The sequence below is a fragment of the Paroedura picta genome, chromosome 8 (assembly GCF_049243985.1).
Source record: "Paroedura picta isolate Pp20150507F chromosome 8, Ppicta_v3.0, whole genome shotgun sequence".
In the NCBI taxonomy this organism is placed as follows: domain Eukaryota; kingdom Metazoa; phylum Chordata; class Lepidosauria; order Squamata; family Gekkonidae; genus Paroedura; species Paroedura picta.
The window spans coordinates 27,846,182-27,867,173 of NC_135376.1; the positions used below are offsets into that span (position 1 = coordinate 27,846,182).

Consider the following 20,992-nt stretch of genomic DNA (forward strand, 5'->3'; position numbering starts at 1 on the left):
ATGGCTCCTGCTGTGAGGGACAGACAGACAGAGACAAACTGCAAAGGAGCCCCAAACTGCAAATGACCCTTGCGCCCTGATTACCTCCTATGGCTCCTGCTGCAAGAGAGAGATCTGCGCCTGCCAGTGTCCCCTGGATCCTAGCGCCCATTGCATTCCTGGTTGCAATGGGTTTACTTGCTAGTATTTCTAATAACTTCAGGGTTTTTTGTTGAAGATTTTACTAAAACAGGAGTCAAGCTGTAGTGTCAGACTTTATTTGGAAAATAGCTTTTTAGGAATTGAAAACATTTGACCCGGTATAATTGGAATTCAGAACTTATGCTTCTCAATGCAGGGTATTTACCTTCCCAAATAGTATAGTTTGTATTTATTTATTATTTAATTTCTATCTGGCCTCTCTTGACTAAGTCATTTGGATTCCTTGTTGTTAACAAGGACTGTCCATTTGCAGTCAGGAAGAAGAAGAAGAAGAGTTCTCGGGTTAGACAGTATTTTATTTAAATAGCCTGGACTATATATAAAATTTCAGCAATCTATTTTTAAAAATCTACATACAGTACTTTAAAGGATTGGTTCGGGTAACAGCAATTTAAAATCAGAGACCTTAATAAACATCACCAACTTAGAGCTTCTGATGATTCAGTTTTTGAGTCAGCAGAAGCACAAGCTATTAAAACCCATCCCAGAGGGGGGAAAAGTGCTAAAATATCTGAGAACTTTCAAATTAAAATGGTGTTCATAGTTCTGTGAAGTCAAATGTGTGTACTTTACCATCTTTTTAAAAATTACTTTTTCCTTGCAATCTAATTTTAACTACACTGAAATAAATGAATGCTGGGAATTTCTTACAAATAATCTGTTTACCTTTAGCTCTGTTGGAAGCTAGAGGCCTTCCTCCACATCTGTTTGGCCCTCTTGGTCCTCGGATGTCACAGTTGTTCCATCGGACAATTGGGAGCGGAGCAAGTAAGTGATCTAATCTGCTTGTTTCATAAAGATTTGGAATCCTTGTGCTCTCCCTCTCTCACCGAATGTCTGTAATATTTGCATCAGAGTAGGCAAGGTGCTGCGAGATCTGTGATCAGATCATTTCAATGTTTTTAAAATGCTAATAGAAGCCATTCAGGGACCCTGATTCATAGGGGGAGGGATTTCAAAAGCAACTATTATCTCTCCAACTGTTATTAGGCCTCAGAAGTGCAGGGTGGGAGTGAAGTTGAACATAATGACTCGTTCTGACCATCTTTTTCCTTTGAAGGTTGATAACAAAGGGAAGAAAAAATGTGCAGTTTTAGTTAGTGAAACAACCAAGGAGATGGGGTGAATTAAACTGAAGTATCCATGTTTTGGAGATGGGGGAAAGATGCAGATTCTATTAGCATTTTTTAAATGATGGGAGGATCCATTAATGGATTTCCCAGCATCATCTATTTTTGCCATTAAGGAAATACTTCTATAGACTAAATAATAAGAATAATCGTGCCACTTCTGAATTCAAAGATTTTAACCTGGTATTAGTTTTGTAATGCTTGTTTTTCAGGCTCTCCTGGCTTTGTTCATCTGCATTTGAATTTTCTTTCAGTTCAGTTTAGTAGTGTGTATAGAAAGGGGTTCTATAACTTGGGAAAACTTTTATCCTTTCTTGAGGCTGTTCCTTTTTTATTTTATTTTGTTGCTAATATCTGGATCTAAAAGAATGTATTACATTAGCGAGGTAACTGTTGTAGGGATAAAATTTGATTCCAAATGTACAATAAAACCTGAACAGTTTGTTAGCACAGCCTGTCATATTTATCCTTGCCATTTTTGTGGAAAGTTCTGTATTTTGGGGAGTGATGCATACTTTACATAGGCTCCAGCATTTGACCTAGACATCGTTATGTCCAATCCCTTTACAAACGTGTGCTTATACACAGCATGAGAGGATTTCTGGTATGTAGTACCAGTGGTTCCAGTGGTTCATCTGGTCTCTGACTAGGGATGGACAATTTGGTTCAAATAAGCCAAGAAGTACCCAAATCAATACTGATTCGGGTACTTTTTGGACATATCTTTGCTTTAGGATGCTTAGGGCTAATCCTGCGTTGAGCAAGGGGGTTGGACTAGATGGCCTGTATGGCCCCTTCCAACTCTATGATTCTATGATATCTGAGCTGAATCACCCATCCCTGGACTGTAAACCAGTTGAATCAATGGTATCCATATTGTGTTTAAACTTCTTTCTCCCCACCGCTGTTTGATAGATCAGCTGCTTGGCATGCCCTTTAAATACCCCCCCCCCCTTCTTAGGCAGTGGAAATGGGAGATGGCTCTCTGCTGCCAGGAAAGGGGTGGGGGTGGGAGAGCACACCTTTTAAATGCCTCCCCCCTCTAGGTATAAGCTTTCATGTGCATGTGCACTTCTTTTGATGACTGCATCATTTTATAATACCATGACACAATAGTAGGTAGCAATTTAAAAGCCCACAGTAGTAATAAAGTTAGGCAACTATAATTAGTGCATGAAAGCAGCACTATTCAATTCAGTGCTCTTCAGGGTTCTGTCCTTCATTTGACACTCTTCACAAGAGCAACTACAGCACATATTACTTTTCCTGAGGTGAAAAGAGGCTGGGACCACATCTTTTGCATGACATTACAGTTGTGATATAGAGAAGAAAGGAGAATATACATGGTGAAGGTCAATTAGTCTGTCTGAGATAAATGGTTGAGAGAATCTAGTAAAGCTCAGAGGTCACAACAAGACTTCATATATTTTTTTTCAACTGAAAGTGGCTTTTAAGGGTTTAATTTACTGTTTTATGTGATCAAAGGGAAATAACACTTTAATCAGTCCTGGTTCTGTGCATCTTGGTGACTGAAAGCATGTATGGATTGTGTATTTGGCAGTGAATCCTTTAACATTCCTTTGCATTCATCTTTGTGAGTAGCAGTGATGAAAGCACAGTATGCCACCTATGTGATCAACCACATATCACAGAAATAATTTAATTTTTTAAGTGCACTGTCTTCTCTTTTCCTAGGTTCTAAAGCCCAGCAACTTCTACAGGGGCTCCAGGCTACTGATGAAAGCCAGCAGTTGCAGTCTGTGATTGAAATGTGTCAGTTGTTGGTCATGGGAAATGAAGAAACTTTGGGAGGTTTTCCGGTCAAGAGTGTTGTACCAGCTTTGGTAAGGATTGCTTTTCAATTATCCTCTGAAATTAATATGCTTTTGTTTCTCCTGTGCACACAGTAGATGACTCAGTAATTAGGTTGGATCTAGAAATGGCTTAGAAAGAACTAGAGCTACCTGAGAGCAGATACAGTAAAAACACCTGTAGAAGCAGGTTTCCATTGTTACGAATGATAAGATTTATTGCTTTAAACCCCATCGTATTCTAACCATTGCTTAGGCAGGATACATGAAGTCTTTTAACTAGGATGGGAAGAGCCAAGTAATAAATTGGTCAATGCAGGCCATTAGAATAAGATTTACTGGTTTCTTCCAATGTAGGGAAGCTGGCAGTTCTGGGATTTAGTTGTTAATTTTCAGAGCAAATCCTCATTACTTGGAATGGAAACCTCAGATCTAAGATTTCATTTGATTGTTTTTTCATTTTATATAGTTGCTCTTTAGAATTTAATGCCATCACTGCTAGGCCGTTCCAACTTGTAGCTAAAGTCTTGGGCATTTGGCTTGTCACAGAATAACTATATTGCTGTAGAATTGGATTGGTGTTCTGTCAAGCATTGTTTAGTATTCAAAAACTAGCTTATAGTGTGACAAGGATTGCATGATAAGACCAATAAGATTTTTGAGTTATAAGCTTTTGAGGGTCAAAAGTTCCTTTGTCAGATTTGACAAAAGGAGCTTTGACTCTCAATAGGGAATAACTCAAACACGCTAGTCTCTAAAGTACCACTGGACTAGAATCTAGCTCTTCTGCTGCAGACCAACATGGTCATCCTCTGAAACAGTCTACAAGTTCTGTCATCAGGATAAGCAGGATATATTTTCACCTGTTTGATATTTTGTCTAATCTTTAGGCAGGATCTCAAGCACAGACTATCCAATCAGAAATATTTTCCACTAGAAACACTGATCGTTGTTCTTGAAACTTTGAAGAGCTGGTCTCTATATTTATTTGTGACAAAAATGTGTTGTTTGTGTAAGTTAATAAAACTTCTAGAATGTGTAACGATGAGTCTGACAACTATTTGATTTATATTTTTTATAGATAACACTGCTGCAGATGGAACACAATTTTGACATTGTAAGTATTTTAGGCAAAGTTAGTTAAATGCATCTGCAGGTAAATCCTTAAAAGTGATGCCTAGCAGTCCATGTATTCAGCATAATAATGGAAATTGTCTTCCTTTAGATGAATCACGCTTGTCGAGCCTTAACCTATATGATGGAAGCACTTCCCAGGTCATCTGCTGTTGTGGTAGATGCAATTCCTGTGTTTTTGGAAAAGGTAAGATTTACTATATTAATATGAAATAGAGATTGCATTTGAAAACCTTCAGAAATAGTCTTTCTCATGCTGCTGGTTGGGTTATATATACTGTTTTATTAAGAATTAAACTCTGCTGGATGAACTATGATTTCTTTAGGGAGGGCAACAGTGTTCCCCAAAAGCTTCCAATTGATATTCGGTCTAGAGCAGCAGTTCACGACTTTAGCATGATCCTCTCTTTATTTTTAAAAATTTAAGAATCCCTGACCCTCCCCGACTTCCTCAGAAATGTTCGTCATGGCAGTCCCTTTTCAAAATGCTGTGGTGTCTTCTGCTCTTGAGTGCTAAAACAATAAGGGTAAGAACCACGTCAGCTGCATTTCAAAAGCAACATTAATAAAATACTTGTGTTGACCGCATATGACCTACAAAGGCAAACCTCAAGAGAAGGGTGGTTGACACTGCAGGTCTACGAACGGCCTTAGCCTAAATTTTAATCACTTACCCCTTGATTGGAATTTAAACTGGCAAGAAACTTCCTTATTGGTTAATGCTTTATTGGTAGAGATTAACTGAAAAGGAGGCGGAAGGTCTTCAAAAAATGCTGAGCTTTCCCAAGAAATTCTAAAAAGACACAACACTACCACAGCACATGTCATAGCATGGATTTCTAGTATACATTTAAAGACCAATATGGATGTGAAATAGCAACTGTGCCTTTCCATTGGGGGAAAAAAAGTGAAATCAGTATTTTAGATTGGAAGTAACTATGTGTATGACGTAGGTGACTCCATTGCTGTTACCTGCTTGTAGTTAGTTGCCTTAAGTCTTGTGAGAGGACAGTGTTAGCCACTCTCAAGGGGACGTTTTCTCTTTCATTCTTATTATAGCAGAGCTTATTTTCAAAGCCTGAATTGTCATTGTCAGCAACGTGTCAGTCATCCTAGGTCACCCAAGTGTTTGGAATAGCTTAATTAATGATGAATTAACTCATAGCCAGCATTTAGGGTATAAGATATGTAGTATTTATACCTGTGGTCTCAGATTCTGGTAAACTTTGCTATGTCCATGCATGCTAGAGGCTCAGCTAATGAAGCTTAGTCTGTATCTTCAGTGTGTTGTTTAAAAATATTTTTGTAAGCAAACCTGGAATTATCATATTTTTCTTTAGAATTTCTGAGAACCTAGGGAGTTCCTGGTTGGAGCTCATAACACTACGATGACTGCATTAAGCTTGTACTTCCTTGGTGTCACTTAAACAATCAGTTTACTATTGTGGAGCTATTGGTTCCCCGCAGTCAATCAGAGCTCAAAAGTGATCTGGAAGCTAGGTGACTGCAGATGGCAGAAGCTTTATGAGTTGCCACCTTTTGAAGGAGAGGAGGGAAGCTGATTCTAACCCCTTCCCATGAAATAAAGAGTCCTTGCTCCCATTCCAAGAATGTACCCCAGACCCCAGTGTAAGAAAACTGATCTAGTTCTTGGTCATTCTTTTGTTTGGGTTGCTTATGCCACTTTTGGAATTCTGACACAATGTGGTGGTTGCAGCCACAAATATCTACCACAAAACAGCTGCAGCATGAGGTGAAGCTAGCCACAAAATGTCTGCCCCAGCTTACCTTCAGTCTCACAAGGAAGACCCTACTGCTGCCAAAGCAATGTTTTTAAAGACTTCCACAACCAATTATATCTCCAGTAGCTAATAAGAAGCCTTGCCTGGCAAAAGAACCATCTCAACTACCAACTTTCTAAAAGCACTGGGTGGGAGCCATGGTGCCCACAGGCACCATGTTGAGGACCCGTTATAGAGCTGTACTGTCTAGTTAGTCCTCCTAAGTTGTCTGTCACTGGTATGTTTTAAAGGAGTCAGTTTCTGGGTTTGCTTTCTGTGACCTTTATTTGATTTTAAGAGGAATTTAAAAACAAATGTTGAATAATGTGCATAAGGTGGATGACTGTAACCTCCAAAGAGCACTTTGCTCCACCAATTCCAATAGGCTGAATGATACAAACTTTGTATGGCCTTAAATGCTGCAAACCATCCCAAGCCAGATATGCGGGGAGATAGTTACAGAAACATACATACATACATACATACATACATACATACATACATACATACATACATACATACATACATACATACATACATACATACATACATACATACATACATACAGTCAAGCTTTCATTTTTAAGCATGCAATTAAGAAGTGAATCAAAACCAAGGCTATTAATATCTGTGGTTTGGGGGGAACAATTAAAGAAATGTCACTATTAAATGTTCCGCAAAAGTATAACACTTTTGATGCCAAAGTGAATATAAGCATTAAATTATTAAATAAATGACCGCATGGTTTGGATCAACAGTGTGTTTGAAATAATGGAAGCTGATAAAATACAGCTTGAGAATAGGGTTTCTGAAAAGGATTGACATTGCAGATCAGTTTCTAATCTTCTTCCAAATCACATTGAAAACAGACTAAGTAAATTGCTTTCATTTGTTCTAGCTGCAAGTTATTCAGTGTATTGATGTGGCAGAGCAGGCACTGACTGCCTTGGAGATGTTATCGCGTAGACATAGTAAAGCTATTCTGCAGGCAGTAAGTATTTCTTTAAATTAAAAAGGAAATTTTTAAATCTTTTTGTTTCTTAGTCATTAGAGTTTTTGAGTTCTTCCCTAAGCAGCTGTTACTTCCTGTCTCACTGGTACAGAAATCCATGTCTGCTTCACTTTTTTTGTATTATAGGGAGGCTTGGCGGACTGTTTGCTGTATCTGGAGTTTTTCAGCATAAATGCCCAGAGGAATGCATTAGCAATTGCTGCCAACTGCTGCCAGAGCATCACTCCTGATGAGTTTCACTTTGTTGCAGACTCTCTACCATTGCTTACACAAAGGCTAACTCACCAGGTCAGAAACTGCTTGACAACTGCAATTATCTTTTGAAGGTCTTTATTCTCTGTAAAGGGTCCTATATGTGCTATGAAGACAGTTACCTACAATGACAGGACAGTGCAGTAAATGCAGTCAAATGTGATTTTTGTAGCCAAAATCAAGCAGAAGTTTGTCCAACCTGCTTGAGCTGTAGTTATTAAGGTGCCAGAGTTGGTCTATATGTGATTTGTTGTTGTTGTTATTTCACAGTTGTGTTGTGTGTTACGTGCTGTTAGATTGCTTCCAACTTATGAATTAATGGCCTCCAAGACATCCTATTGTTAACTGCCTTGCTCACATCTTGCAGTCTTGTGTTGGGTCTTCCTCTTTGCCTGCTTTCAGCTTTTCCTAGCATTATTGCCTTTGCCAGTGACTCTTGTCTTCTTGTGATGTAACTCAAGCACAATGTTTAGTCATTGTAGCTTCTAGGTAGTATTCAGGTTTGACTTGCTCCAGATCCCACTAAGTATGCAAACCTTGACAGTCCCAAGACATTATTGGTATGCCTGACATGCTGTAAATCTACATATTGAACTCTAATATTTTTCCATTTCTTTAGGACAAAAAGTCAGTAGAAAGCACTTGCCTCTGTTTTGCACGCCTGGTAGACAACTTCCAGCATGAGGAGGTAACATTTTCTTACTTCTTTTAGAAGCCCATTGGAGTTACTTTGATTTGAATTATCTTTAACCTTTCTTTCTTTTCTTAAAGAATTTGCTCCAGCAGGTTGCCTCAAAGGATTTGCTCACAAATATTCAGCAGCTCCTAGTAGTGACTCCTCCAATTCTGAGCTCAGGGATGTTCATCATGGTGGTGCGCATGTTCTCCCTAATGTGTTCCAACTGTCCTACACTAGCAGTTCAACTTATGAAGCAAAGTGAGTGCCTCCAATTTTGTTCTCCATGAAATTCTGTTATACCAGTCTTGTACAATTTCCGCAGGATTGGTTGAGTAAATGTTTTTAAAAAGCAAATGAAGCTGCTGCACTAAACATTAAGATTACAGTTTAACCCATAGGTGTATAGAAAGGAGAAATGTCGTGGTTGTAAAAGAATACAAAAAATATTTAAGCAGAACTTTTCCTTTACTGTTAATGATACAAATTCTGTTTGTTTAATTCTTTAGCATTAAAGTAATGCAATCAACCAGTATTCCTTGAAGTATACAAAGAAAGCCCCCCCCCCGCCCCCCAAGGTTTGAAATGAGCAAACCTTCAGTCTATACTTTAAAAGCTTTTTTCCCCTCTCTGGGCAGGAAGAGGCAGGAAGGGAGGAAGTCAATTCAGTTGTTCTCCAGACTTACTTTATACAAATGCTCAACTTTGTACAAATGTAGATAGGTCTAGCTAGAGACAATAAGTTAATAATCTCTGATCTTGCAGGGATCAGAGATTTGGAGGAATATCATACCAGATAGACTTCAGGAAAAGCCCCTCTGGCCAGGCCTGACCTGGTCATTGGGTTTAGAAAAGAGAGGTGATAAAACTCAGGAGCAAGGAAGACGTTCTCTTTAGTGCTGAGTCCATCAGAGCAGACAGAACTTTTTAAAAACAATTTTTTAAAGATAAACGTTCAGAAAAAAGTCTCTTAAGATGAATAAGGATAAAATAGGATATCAGTTAAGTTTTCAAATTTCTCAGCAGCAGAGATACAATTAATTCAAATTACTAGTGTATAAAAGACTTTCCTATGAGTTTATTGCAATTTTATTTTATTATCAAATCCTGTCTAAGAGAAAATTTTCTTTATTTACTCAGTTCTTAAAACCACAAATTAACAAGTCATTTCTCCCCTTTTATGTAAAAATAATGTGTTCAGCAGTAATATTCACATATGTACCTGTTCTGATTTAAGCTATTGCTTTGGAATTTAGTTAATAGGGAAGTTGTGACTCAGAACCATGAAGTATAGCTTGGGTTTGCTGCTTGACTCTATAGATCTGGGTATATGACCTAATGCTTGTTCTGCTTTTTGTATATTGAGACTGAAAATATCTAAAGAGCATATTGGGAGCATACAGTGACATAAGGGAAATATGCAAAAAAAGAAAGAAAATAGTGCTCACATATAGATACTGCCCTGTGGTGTTTGGAGATTATGACAGACTTTACAGTGTGCTTTGGCATGCCACCTGCATTTCCAAACAAAACACTTTTGTATAGTGTGGGGGAGAGGTGCTGATGTAGTTTGTAGTACTAGACCTTGATAGTGCAGCTCCTTTGTCTCTACCAAATACATCGACTTCCTACCCCTGGAAATGGCCAAATGTGTGCATAGTATGTGTGATCCCAAAGATCTTGATAAGGTTCCAAGGTGATAGTTTCATTTGGGATCAGTCCAGATACAAATACAGCTCTGTACTTAGTCTCTCTTACATTTTTGTAGTGGTTTGTTATAACCTGTACATGCAAATATCTCTATAGGTACAATCAGCAATGGGAGCATCGTATCTATTCTCTAGGGGGTCTGGATTGCAGTTAGTAAATGTTGATCTTGGTTACTGTTTAGGTTAAGTTGATTCTTAAAGAAATAAATTATTTTTTTCTAAACCTGTTTTAACTGTGTCTAGTGGAACATAAAATACTTAGAAAATAATATTTTTCAAAAGATATTGCAGAAACACTTCACTTTCTTCTTTGTGGAGCCTCAAATGGAAGTTGTCAGGAACAAATAGACCTTGTTCCAAGAAGCCCTCAAGAACTGTATGAGCTTACTTCACTTATCTGGTAGGTTTTCTCTTGTTACCTTTTTATGTTTCAGTTAGAACACAACCATTGCTTAACTTGCTAAAAGGCTGTTAGCAAAAGTAACAGTTAACATGCAACAATGTCTTGTTTCTAGTGAGCTGATGCCATGCCTGCCTAAAGAAGGAATATTTGCTGTTGACACAATGCTAAAGAAAGGGAATGCCCAAAATACAGATGGTGCAATATGGCAGTGGCGAGATGACAGGGGACTATGGCATCCCTATAACAGAATTGATAGCCGGATAATTGAGGTAGTAACTCCAGCTTATCTGTAACATCTCCATTTTATACAAGGGCCTAAATGTCTGCTTTTGGTCTTTGTCCTAAATGTATACACTGTTTAACAAATATGTATCAGACTTCAATTCTGGAATGAAATAATATATTCAGGGTAAACATACATACATCTGACCCTTTGTTAATAGGTCATTTTGTCTTATCTGCTATTTTCCATTAGTTCAGACATTGGATGGAGAGAAAACCTTCCCATTAGGAATCTAATTATTTTTACAGAAAGATTTAGTCAGCACTAGGGATGGATATGAACCAGCTCACAAGCCAAAATCTGGCACAAACTTGTGCTGGTCCAGAGCCCTGAACCATTGTTTGAGGAAAGTGCCTTCTCCAAACATTTACTCGACTTTTGTCAAGTTCAGTTGGGCTGTTTGGGGCCATTTAAACCTAATAGTTGATCGGCATGATGTCCTCAGCTGACCAATTAGGTTGAAATGGCTGGCAGCTTTTAAAAACTAACAGTGGGGCAGGTCTGCCCACCAGCCATTAGGTTTAAATGACTGTGAGCCATTAAACCCATGGGATCTATTTCTGCCCACTTGTAAGCAGGGGAGAGTGCAATGGATGAGTTAAATGACTACCAGTCACTTAGCCCTTCCAGAGTGACTCCCCCCTTCTCCCGAACATGACTGCAAGAAAGGGGAAACTGAACTCAGTGGACTGGCTTGGTTCAAATTGGGGCCTTTGGGCTCCGTTTTGGAACCATCCCAAGCCAGATTTTTTTAGGTTTGTCCCCATCCCTAGTCAGCTCTGAATATAAGAGCCCAGCTGTATCAGACCAGTGGTCTTTCTAGTCTTACCCTACTCAACTTTTTTACCATTGAGAAACCCCTGTCACATTCTTCAGGCTTTAGGGAACCCCAGAAGTGGCACAGTCGTGCTGAATATGGCTGGGAAGCATAGCTGTGTACACGCCCACCGAGGGACCTTCCCATTCCCACTCCTCCCAGGCCTATATCGACCATTTTGAGGGGGGGTCATCATGACCATAAATGATCATATCATCCTGTAAATGTTTAACAAATTAAATATATATATTAAAAATTAACCCTTCCAGGCTGTCAAGAAACCCAGGGTTTCACGAGACCCTGGTTGAGAAAGCCTGGTCTCATCCATCATCCTGTTTTATGCAACAGTCATCCATTTGGCTTGGAGGACCAAAAAGCAGAGCATAGAGGCCCTGATGCTTCCTGCTAGTTGTTGTTGCTATGAATCACAGATGGGCCTGTTGATCAGTCTGCCGTTTATCTATGCACTACATCTGCTGATAGTGAAATCCATTGTTTATTCATTGAGTAGAAAAACATTTCCTTTTATCAATTACCCATCAACATTGTTGGGTATTTCCAAGTTCAGGTATTATAGGAGAAAGAGAAATAGTACTATCTGCGTTCTTCACTCTATGTATACTATAAACACCTATCATACTGCCTGATATTGCTAAATATTTGTAGACTGAAAAGTCCAAGTCTCCTTCGTCTTTTTTTATAGGGCAAGTGCTCCAATTTCTTTACCATATTCATTTCTGTCCTCTACTTTTTCAAGCTTTGCAATATCTTTCTTGAGATACAGTGACCAGAACTGGAACAGGAGGCATCTTCTACTTCCTACTCCTTTTTGTCTGGCTTTACTGCGAGGGCGGTAGATGTCTTGGATTCTTTGCCCACAGTGCACCATTGGACCTTTTAGGATTTCTAATTAATTGTGTTGGTGTCTATTCATTGAGATGCTAGACACATTTGTATTAGATAATTTCCTATAGTCTTGAAGTGAGAAAAGGATTTTTGTCTGGACATTCATGTCTGTATCTTTCTATTAGCATGCCTTTGGATAATACTTACAAAGCAAATTTGAAAATATCCTTCTTTTAAATGAGGTGTTGTATACTCACTACAGGAGAAAGGAAAAGTCATTTGATGCCTGTTTTTGTGTTTTTGTCCTCAGGCAGCCCATCAAGTTGGTGAGGATGAGATAAGCTTGTCTACATTGGGGCGTGTTTATACAATTGACTTTAATTCTATGCAGCAGATCAATGAGGATACTGGAACAGCACGTGCCATTCAGAGAAAACCTAATCCTCTAGCCAATACTAACACTAGTAAGTATCTGTGATTTTTTTTAAATCCTCCCTACTGAAAGCAACTTCCTGTATAACATCTTGTGGCTTCAGATGTCTTGCTGGGAAAGAGATTGCACTTTAGACTGTGTATGTTGCAATTATGCAGAGTGAGTACCAGTTTCCCTTTTGAATGTGCTTTTATAATTCAGCCAGGAAATTTATTTTCACAACTTTTGTATGTTATGACATGGTGGGCTGCATATTCTAGCCTCCGGAGTGATAATAGCTCTAGTATATTAGGGTGGCTTGCTAAGACTGGATATAGCCACTGCTAATTTGCATTAAATGGTGAAGTTATAACCAAATACATTGTCATATCATATAAAAATGTGTGAAATTGCAGCGAGGAGATTAGATCTGTCAGTGTTACAGATCATTGTGGAATAAAGAGAGCAAAGCCTTAGCTAAACACTAGAGTTGTTAGCATATTGCATTATGGTAAAAAAATGTAAAATTTTAAGAACATAATATATCTCTGCATGCACCTAAGTCTGGAAAAGTGTCTGTACAGCTTGTGGTTTGTAATATGAATTATAATTTAACTTTTCCAAAGACACAACAATCAATCTGTTCTTCTGCAGGTGGACATCCAGAATCAAAGAAAGATGATGCTCGAGCACAGTTAATGAAAGAAGATCCAGAACTGGCTAAATCATTTATTAAAACGTTGTTTGGTGTTCTCTATGAAGTGTACAGTTCTTCAGCTGGACCTGCTGTTAGACACAAGTGCCTTAGAGCAATTCTTAGGATAATATATTTTGCTGATGCTGAACTTCTGAAGGATGTACTGAAAAATCATGCCGTATCAAGGTAATTGTGTTAAGACCCATTATATTTTCAATGCTATTAGAGTCTGATTCTTAATCTAGCAGTCAGTTTTGGCTAGAACTGGAGGAAGAAAAGGAACCAAAGTACTAACCATTACTCCTTAGTATACCTCAGACACCACCCTCTGGAAACAGAATATCACAGATTGTCCTTTATGACATTGAAAGGATAACATGGCATTTTCTCAATTCTCCTTTTAGCCTTGTCCACATTAGCAGAGCTTAAAACAGGTATGGGAAGGGACAGAACATGTTCTGCTGGAAGATGGGGCTGGAAAAAGACCAAAACTGATAAAGGCAGTAATATGAGAGAGGAAAGGAAGGAGCTATGAATATTATGCCCAGTGGTCCACAAATATCTGTACTTGTCTCTAGTCTCGGGACCATAGATCATTAATAATACTTTGAATTTTTCTTGGAAACATGCTGGAAGCAAATGAAGTTGTTTTAAATTTATCAAAATATGGTCTCTATAGCCAAGAACAGCTAATAATATGGCTGCCATATTCTGGACCTGTTGATGTTTATGAACAGTCTTCAAAGCCAATCTTAGACATCACTTTATTGTAACTGAACCTGGGCGTTACTAGAGCAATGATAACAATGGTAATAACACTCCTGTCCTGCTGATAAAAGGTGCCTAATTAGGCAGGCATTGCCTGAGTATTCAACCCTGGATCTGGATCTAAGAATTCCTATACTGATGGTTAAGAAGAATCATCAGGAGAAAAGCTACTTTCTTAGGTTTATCTCTTAGGAACAGCACTTGCCTAGATTAAATTTGAATTATAGCCATCACCCAGCCCATTATAGAATCCAAATGCTTGTCAAAATGCCTACTGCTTCACCTGATTTAGAGATAAACAGAAACACAACTTGGACCACATACTATTGATGCATCATTCCCAAGGCCTTTTTTTTTTTTTTTTTTTTTTTTTTTTTGGCAAAGGACAGTTTGCCACATCCATGAACTATGGCTTGCTCGCATTCTCTTCCAAACCAAGATTCTTCACGTTTATTCATGTGGCAAACTATGGCTTTTCACTGGTTTGAGCCAATCTTTTCCAGACAGCCCATCCTTCCACCAATACACTGAGGACTGCCGTCTGTTACAATATTCAGGAAACTGAATACTGGCAAATATATGGCTATACATATGAGTCTACAGGCATGCACCAGGATTGTCTACAGCTCCATGCTGCGTAGATGCTATGTAAGGTGTGAAGTGGCCCTAACGGTGCTAATGAATTGGCATACCTTTTTCCTACCAGCATGCAGGAATGAAGCTCTATGATGGGAACAATGTAATTCTTGACAAATGGTGTTTTCCAAGTGATATCAATATAATTTTCTGTTGCAGTCACATTGCCTCCATGCTGTCAAGTCAAGACCTGAAGATAGTAGTTGGAGCTCTTCAGATGGCAGAAATCTTAATGCAAAAATTACCTGACATCTTTAGTGTTTACTTCAGAAGAGAAGGTAATACTAATCTATAGTTGATTCTGACTACTAGCATGAATTTTGCTGACTGAGCAGTATTGTGCAAGGAGGCGTAACAGTTTGAAATACTTTAATACATTCCAAGCAAAATGCTCAGTTTAAATTTAAATATAAGGCTTCCCGCCCCCCCCCCCCCAATGCTTGTTCTAGGAAGTACCATTGCTTCAGTAAAAGGAAGCGTTACAGCAGTTGAAACTTCTGTAAATGAAGCAAACAAATCAAAGTGGCAGTGCATGTAAGACAGAAATTGGCTTGAATAGAGGGATTTTTATCTTTTTCCCCCACTTAGTGATAAATACAGATTTGAGTTGTAAAAAAAATTGGTAAATATATTTAGGCAAGATATTAATTTAAAAAGAAATTACACAGTGCCATGAGAAATTGATAGCCTTAACTGTAAGCTTGTTAAATACTTGATATATGTCCAGTGTAAGGCAGCCACAAATTTTCTAAACTTGAGCATAATACACAAATCAAAGTGAAGAAAATCAAAGGGCAAAATACTCTTTTATATACAAAGGGATTTGAAAATATAAAAATAGCTAGCTGTATTGTCAAGTAACTGTAAACATGTAGAACCTTGTTAAGGAAAAGCATATTTTGAGTGAAAGGTTACACAGGGCTTTCTAGCTTCTCCCTGCCCTGAAAACTTGAGCATTGATTCAGTTCCCACAGTCTTCCTATTTGTTCTCCTGCATCTGTTATCATGCAGAATTCCTTCCTGTCAATCTCCTTTCTATGTGCTGAGGGTTGTATTTGCCCAATAGCACCAATAAGTCAAGGATTGGACTGTGCTGTGTATGTGTGTTAAAAAGTTCAAAGTACATTTGAACAACTGTTGTAAAGTACACAGACATGCTTCACGGGTTTGTTAGAAGAATAAATCTGAGAAAGCTTCAAGCTCATGACTCCCATGAAGATATGACACTTTTGTGGCGAACTATAGTTTCTCGTTTGGCTGAACACGCTGTGGTTTGCTTACAGAAATGCTTAGTTTCGTTAATTGAAAAGAGGAGGGAGAATGCAGGATCAGTCATTCCACAATCTTGTTCTCATGGTGATTTGTTGTGTGAATATTTTCTGTAGACTAGGCCCCCTTTATTTTGACAAATCTTAAATGTATTTATTTGGGGCTTTGTTTTTTGCTGGGAAGGTGTGATGCACCAGGTGAAAAACCTGGCGGAATCAGAGGCTTTGCTGACGAGTCCCCCCAAAGCATGCACTAATGGCTCAGGAACGCTGGGTGCTACTACAACCATAAGCACTGGAACAGCCACTGCTGCTAGCAATGCAGCAGCAGACTTGGGCTCTCCAAGCTTACAGCACAGCAGGGAAGACTCTCTGGACTTGAGTCCACAGGGGTGAGTAGTATGCCTTACGATCCTTTACGCAAAAAAACAAAAACACACAAAAAACAGAGTTTTCATTTCATTATCCTGCTTAACATATTATACTCATATAGTGATCATTTCAATAAGCATATTAAAGAACATGAACGGTTTATGCTGTAGCAGAGGTATTATATGACCTGAGTAGCCCAGGCTAGTACATTCTTGTCAGATTTTGGAAGCTAAGTAGCGTCAGTTCTAAAATGGGAGGCCACCAAGGAAGGACAAGCATTGTAGGCAGTAGCAAACAACCCCTGTTTGTCTTTGGCCTTGAAAACCCTGCAAAGTCACCACAAATCAGCTGTGACTTGATGGTACATACCACCGCTAGAGGTGATATGAACCAAATGGGAAAGGATGTGAATAGCTCTTCTATTCAGTTTGTGAATGCTGGCTGTAATTTCTGTAATCATTACACTGTTCTTTTTGTGCTTGTTGGTTGTAATTTGGAAGTGGACTCTCAAGACAAAAGAGGTGGTATGGACCATATCTCATAGGCCTTAATCTTTACACTATCATATAATGCCTAGTACTGGTGAACACACCATGTGTATTTCAAGCAGAGAACTCATGCCTGTCATAGTGACCATAGCTAATGGCTTTCCCCCAGGCATTCTGCGTAGCAGGTTTGGGAAAGTTAAGTCTAAGCCTAAAAGATGTTTTCATTTAAGTACTCTTCTTCCAAGGTGCAGAAAATGACTGAATGAGCTTTTTTGTCCTGTTGTCTTTAAGGACAGCATAACTTGAATTGTTAATTCAAATACCAGCAAAGTTTAGTAAAATGTCAGTAGTAGCATTCACACAAATCTGTACTTTAACAATTTAAAAGTGACTTGCCAGGCTTGAGAAGAAGCCTGTGGTATTATTTGTGTTGTTGGGCTTGGGCCTTAACATGGCAAATACATACAGAGGATTTCTTTCAGCTTTAATCCCTCCAATAAAAATACAGATAAACAAAGGATTGATTGGACCTATAGGATGTGTGTCAGGTTGTGCCACAATTGTCATTCAAGCGTAAATGAAGATCAATTAAGAAAATAGAGTTCATGTTAGAACATCTCACTGTTGGCCTGTTGTAAAGTTAAAATTTACAGGTCATGAGAACTGTGCTCATAGTTATAGTTTTGCCATATTATACAAGTAATTTACTGTCTTTTTGAAAAGATGCTAGTTTACAAATTGCTACATGAGATTGTAATATGGTATCAAAATAGTTTAGGAATAAATGCTTTTATATTCTGAAAACTAGATGGTTAATGTCCTTTGACATATGGTAACCAGTGGTGTACAGTTTCAAATCAGATGTCTTGCAAGAAATATTTAAAACTTGAAGCATAAATTATTACAAGTTGGCTAATTGGTGTTTCTTTGTGGTTATTTTGGTAGTCGATTAAGTGATGTTCTTAAGAGAAAAAGATTGCCAAAACGTGGGCCCCGGCGGCCAAAGTATTCACCACCCAGAGATGATGACAAAGTAGACAATCAAGGTAAGCCTGTGGAGAAATTTGTATTTAAGACTTGGTGGACAAGTTGACAATGTGACTAATTACACTAAGAATGAGAGACGTTTGCTTGCAAGCCCTTGATATAATCTTGAGAGGAGAATGCTGGCTTTTCTTCTTAACTTTATAGTTCTTGCTTGTTGCATATAAAACAAAATGAATTAAATATGCCCTAGAAACACAGACACAAAAGGCAAGTGAACACCAGAATACATGTTTTCACATGCAAGAATAGGCTGGATTGCTATGCAAAGAGACAGTTGACACAGCACCTGGCTCTTGATGAAGCCCAGTTAACACTGAACTTCCATCAGGACCCTGGCTGTGATCTGGATGCCTCCCTCTCAATGGAGGCCGAGATCATGAACATTGCTTGTCTGGCATTTTTCCACCAGCACCAGGCACAACTATTTGCACCCTATCTCCCAGTGTCAGCCAGTATCAGCCATGCACTTGTCACCTCTTGGTTAGGCATCTACAACTCGCCTATGCAGTGTTTTCCTTGAGACCACTCTAGAAACACTAACTGGTTTAAAATGTGGTGCCTTAAAATGTAGAAGTTCAGGTCCTCACATGGACCCAGTGGAAGGTACATATAACAACAGTGCTCACTCAGGTATTTTTGCTCCAGGTCAGGTTCAAGGTTTTTGTACTAACATTTAAAGCCATAAACAGTGTAGGACCAGTGTATCTACAGGACCGCCTCTTCCACTACGCCCCCCAAAGACAGTTAAGCTCATCTGAATCAAACCTGCTTAGGATCCTCAGTCTAAAGGAAGTGAGATTCATCTTGACCTTGGCCTCGACCTGGTGGAACACACTACTGAAAGGGGTCAGGACCCCTGGGGACTTTAATCTGTTCTTCAGGGCCTACAAGACAGAACTGTTTCACCAGGCCCATGATTGAGGCCCAAATAGACAATCAAGAATAAGAAAACTTCATTTTTATATGCTGCTTTACCAGGAGTCTCAAAGCAGCTTACAATCTCCTTCTCTTTCCTCTCCCCACAACAGACACCCTGTGAGGTAGTTGAGGCTGAGAAAGCCCTGATATTACTACTCAGAACAGCTCTATCAGAGCTGTGATGAGCCCAAGGTCACCCAGCTGGCTGCATGTGGAGGAGCAGGGAATCAAACCCAGTTTGCCAGATTAGAAGCTACCTCACTATACAAAGCTGGCCTCACTGCTAAAACAGAGGAAGATCTGCCCTCCAAGGATCTTGAACCCTCATCCCCTCTCAAATTAGACAGGGGCTATTGGAATTTATAAGATATTATAATGTTAATATTTTGTTTTTATTATGAGATTGATTGTTTTAAACCATGTTGCTACATGACTTGAACTATCTAGAAAGGATGGGATATAAAAAATAAAACGTATTATTATTTGCTTTCAGATCTCAGATGGCAGCAGTATAGTTGGGGGGGGGGGTGATGACGTATTTAGTATAAAGTGTACTATCAGAGAATATAAGTGGCCTGGGATTTAGTCTGCTGGTGGTGAGCTTCAGGTATACTTAAGTTTTTATTCTGATAGTATCTCTTTTTCCTCCCCAAAGCTAAAAGCCCTACAGCTACTCAGTCTCCTAAATCTTCCTTTTTGGCAAGTTTAAACCCTAAAACATGGGGAAGATTAGGCACACAGTCCAATAGCAACAATATTGAACCAGCACGTACAGCAGGTGTCAGTGGTCTTGCAAGAGCTGCCTCAAAGGATACCATATCCAACAACAGGTAACTTCTCAAATAAGCCTTACTATACAAAACTTACTTCTGGTGTGATAGCTTGTATTATGTTAAGAATTTGAACTCTATTATCTATGGCCGGTATAGGGTTAATATGAACTCTGGTTGGGAGATGAGGACAAAGACCTTCAGGTTGGGAACAGTGTGAGCCATTCAGTGGTTGAGTGAAGTTTAGGTAATGGAACTGCAGGGAAGTGAAATGCATACCTGGGAGACAGAAGGTAAGTTTTTAAAATATGGATGCATATTGTGTAGAAAGGGGGAATATAGTGGACTGGAAAAAGAACACTAATTAGATTGGCAGACTCTTGACAACTATGGGAAAATCTTCTCTTAAGCCTTCCCATTTTATTACTTGAGTTATACGGGACACCTGTGCATGTATTATGCAGCTATTAAGTGTTTAACATATTAAACTGTACTTTCTTGTAGAGAGAAAATCAAGGGTTGGATTAAAGATCAAGCCCACAGATTTGTGGAGCGTTACTTTAGTTCTGAGAACATGGATGGAAGCAACCCTGCACTAAATGTGTTACAGAGACTTTGCACTGCAACTGAACAACTCAACCTTCAGGTTAGGATATTTTTTCTAATAATAAGAATTAATATATACCAGCGGTCCCCAACCTTCTAGTAGTCGGGGACCGCCTCCGAGGGTTGGAGAGAGCCGGCGGCCCGGACGCCGCCGCTGCTCGCAAACGTGCACGCGCAGTTGTTGCGCATGCGCGTTTTCGCCACTAGGTGGCGCTAACGTGCATGCTCAGAGCTGCCACGCTTGCACATTTTTGCCAGCAGGGGGCGCAAACACGCGTGCGCGTTTGCGTCGCTGGCGTGCCGGCGGCCGTGCCTGCTTCTTCCCCCCCTCTCACTGCGGGGGGGGGAGAGGAAGGCGCGGCCGCTGGCGGTTGAGGACCCCTCATATATACCATTCGACCAATGCCCCGCCTGTTGAGGCTGCTGGAGATGGTGGCTGACTGGATATTGCAGTTCCTTAGGCTTATAGTCCATGCAGGCACTTTGGGTCACGGCTTGGAGCTGGTGTCGACCATGGCAACACTTGGGGCTCTTGCAATTTGTTATTTGTTACCAGTCCTACCCATCAGGCTGGCTGTACCTTTGATCTGATGATCTTTGGTGCTGGGATAGGCATGGATCTGGTGGCTACATTGTTCGTTCCATGGTCAGACCACCAGGGCCATTTCAGTCCTGGCCTCAGCCTGGTGGAATGAGCTCCCAGAAGAGCTGAGGGTCTTGCAGAAGCTTCTGGCATATCACAAAATGGTGCTGTTCTGCCAGGTCTATGGTTGAGGCCGGGACATAGAAGACCAGATGGGCCCCTTGCAGGGATGGGTTTGTTTTAATGGGGATTTTTTTGTATTTTTTATGTGGGGGTTTTTATTGTATAACCTGCCATGAGATGGCTTGCCGGGAGTGGTGGGAAATAAATAAAATAATAATAATATTCTGTCAATGGGGTTACAGAGTCAGC

The 20,992-nt window shown here is 39.5% G+C and overlaps 1 protein-coding gene across 6 annotated transcripts in view; it reads left to right on the forward strand.

Moving 5' to 3' along the window:
- TRIP12 (thyroid hormone receptor interactor 12) overlaps positions 1 to 20,992 on the forward strand; it is a 99,144-nt gene that overhangs the window by 52,473 nt on the left and 25,679 nt on the right. For all 6 annotated transcript variants that reach the window (XM_077348813.1, XM_077348814.1, XM_077348815.1 and 3 more), the window contains 17 exons: positions 874 to 969; positions 3,027 to 3,175; positions 4,224 to 4,259; positions 4,368 to 4,463; positions 6,956 to 7,048; positions 7,196 to 7,357; positions 7,941 to 8,009; positions 8,093 to 8,258; positions 9,989 to 10,106; positions 10,222 to 10,378; positions 12,366 to 12,519; positions 13,122 to 13,350; positions 14,728 to 14,846; positions 16,021 to 16,228; positions 17,642 to 17,742; positions 19,317 to 19,491; positions 19,936 to 20,077. In XM_077348813.1, coding sequence (XP_077204928.1) covers positions 874 to 969; positions 3,027 to 3,175; positions 4,224 to 4,259; positions 4,368 to 4,463; positions 6,956 to 7,048; positions 7,196 to 7,357; positions 7,941 to 8,009; positions 8,093 to 8,258; positions 9,989 to 10,106; positions 10,222 to 10,378; positions 12,366 to 12,519; positions 13,122 to 13,350; positions 14,728 to 14,846; positions 16,021 to 16,228; positions 17,642 to 17,742; positions 19,317 to 19,491; positions 19,936 to 20,077 — 2,270 coding nt within the window. The remainder of the gene's footprint in view (positions 1 to 873; positions 970 to 3,026; positions 3,176 to 4,223; positions 4,260 to 4,367; positions 4,464 to 6,955; positions 7,049 to 7,195; positions 7,358 to 7,940; positions 8,010 to 8,092; positions 8,259 to 9,988; positions 10,107 to 10,221; positions 10,379 to 12,365; positions 12,520 to 13,121; positions 13,351 to 14,727; positions 14,847 to 16,020; positions 16,229 to 17,641; positions 17,743 to 19,316; positions 19,492 to 19,935; positions 20,078 to 20,992) is intronic.